This window comes from Acanthisitta chloris, unplaced genomic scaffold, assembly GCF_000695815.1.
Source record: "Acanthisitta chloris isolate BGI_N310 unplaced genomic scaffold, ASM69581v1 Scaffold42414, whole genome shotgun sequence".
In the NCBI taxonomy this organism is placed as follows: Eukaryota; Metazoa; Chordata; class Aves; order Passeriformes; family Acanthisittidae; genus Acanthisitta; species Acanthisitta chloris.
The window spans coordinates 1-1,145 of record NW_008671714.1 but is presented as its reverse complement, the minus strand read 5'-3'; the positions used below and the strand labels follow the sequence as shown (position 1 = coordinate 1,145).

General features: G+C 63.8%; 1 protein-coding gene across 1 annotated transcript; it reads left to right on the top strand.

Moving 5' to 3' along the window:
- Positions 1 to 115: 115 nt before the first annotated feature.
- CRYBB2 (crystallin, beta B2) lies at positions 116 to 1,141 on the top strand (the record flags this gene model as incomplete). Its single annotated transcript, XM_009074193.1, has 2 exons — positions 116 to 287; positions 988 to 1,141. Coding segments are annotated over 2 exons (326 nt in total), but the record flags the coding sequence as incomplete, so codon positions are not given.
- Between the last annotated feature and the right edge of the window lie 4 nt (positions 1,142 to 1,145).

Below are 1,145 nucleotides of genomic sequence, written 5' to 3'. Positions count from 1 at the left end.
GGAGCACCCCCAGGCATCGGTGGGAGAGGCGGCACGAGGTGCCGACCCTGGCCTCGGTTTCCCCATAGCCCCGGGCTCTGCCCCCCCTGCCCAGCGCCGGGGCCCGACAGCCTCTGACGCTCGTCTCTGCTCTCCCGGCTGCAGGACAGCCAGGAGCACAAGATCGTGCTGTACGAAAACCCCAGCTTCACCGGCAAGAAGATCGAAATCATAGACGACGATGTGCCCAGCTTCCACGCACACGGCTACCAGGAGAAGGTCTCATCCGTGAGGGTGCAGAGTGGCACGTGAGTACCGGAGGTGATGGGGAGACTCGGGAGATGCTGGAGCATCCCTGGACTGGGGAGACCGGGAGATGCTGGAGCATCCCTGAACTGGGGAGACCCGAAGATGCTGGAGCATCCTTGGGCTGGGGAGACACGGGAGATGCTGGAGCATCCCTGGACTGGGGAGACCGGGAGATGCTGGAGCATCCCTGAACTGGGGAGACCCGAAGATGCTGGAGCATCCTTGGGCTGGGGAGACACGGGAGATGCTGGAGCATCCCTGGACTGGGGAGACCGGGAGATGCTGGAGCATCCCTGAACTGGGGAGACCCGAAGATGCTGGAGCATCCTTGGGCTGGGGAGACACGGGAGATGCTGGAGCATCCCTGGACTGGGGAGACCGGGAGATGCTGGAGCATCCCTGAACTGGGGAGACCCGAAGATGCTGGAGCATCCTTGGGCTGGGGAGACACGGGAGATGCTGGAGCATCCCTGGACTGGGGAGACCGGGAGATGCTGGAGCATCCCTGAACTGGGGAGACCCGAAGATGCTGGAGCATCCTTGGGCTGGGGAGACACGGGAGATGCTGGAGCATCCCTGGACTGGGGAGACCGGGAGATGCTGGAGCATCCTTGGGCTGGGTAGCCCCGGCCGTGCCGTGCCACGCCGGCTGTGCTGGGTTGATGTGTGTGTGTGTGACCCCCCTACTTGCTTTGGCAGGTGGGTGGGATACCAGTACCCTGGCTACCGGGGCTACCAGTACCTGTTTGAAAAGGGGGACTACAAGGACAGCTCAGATTTCGGCGCTCAGCACCCCCAGATCCAGTCGGTCAGGCGTATCCGGGACATGCAGTGGCACCAGCGTGGCGCCTACCACC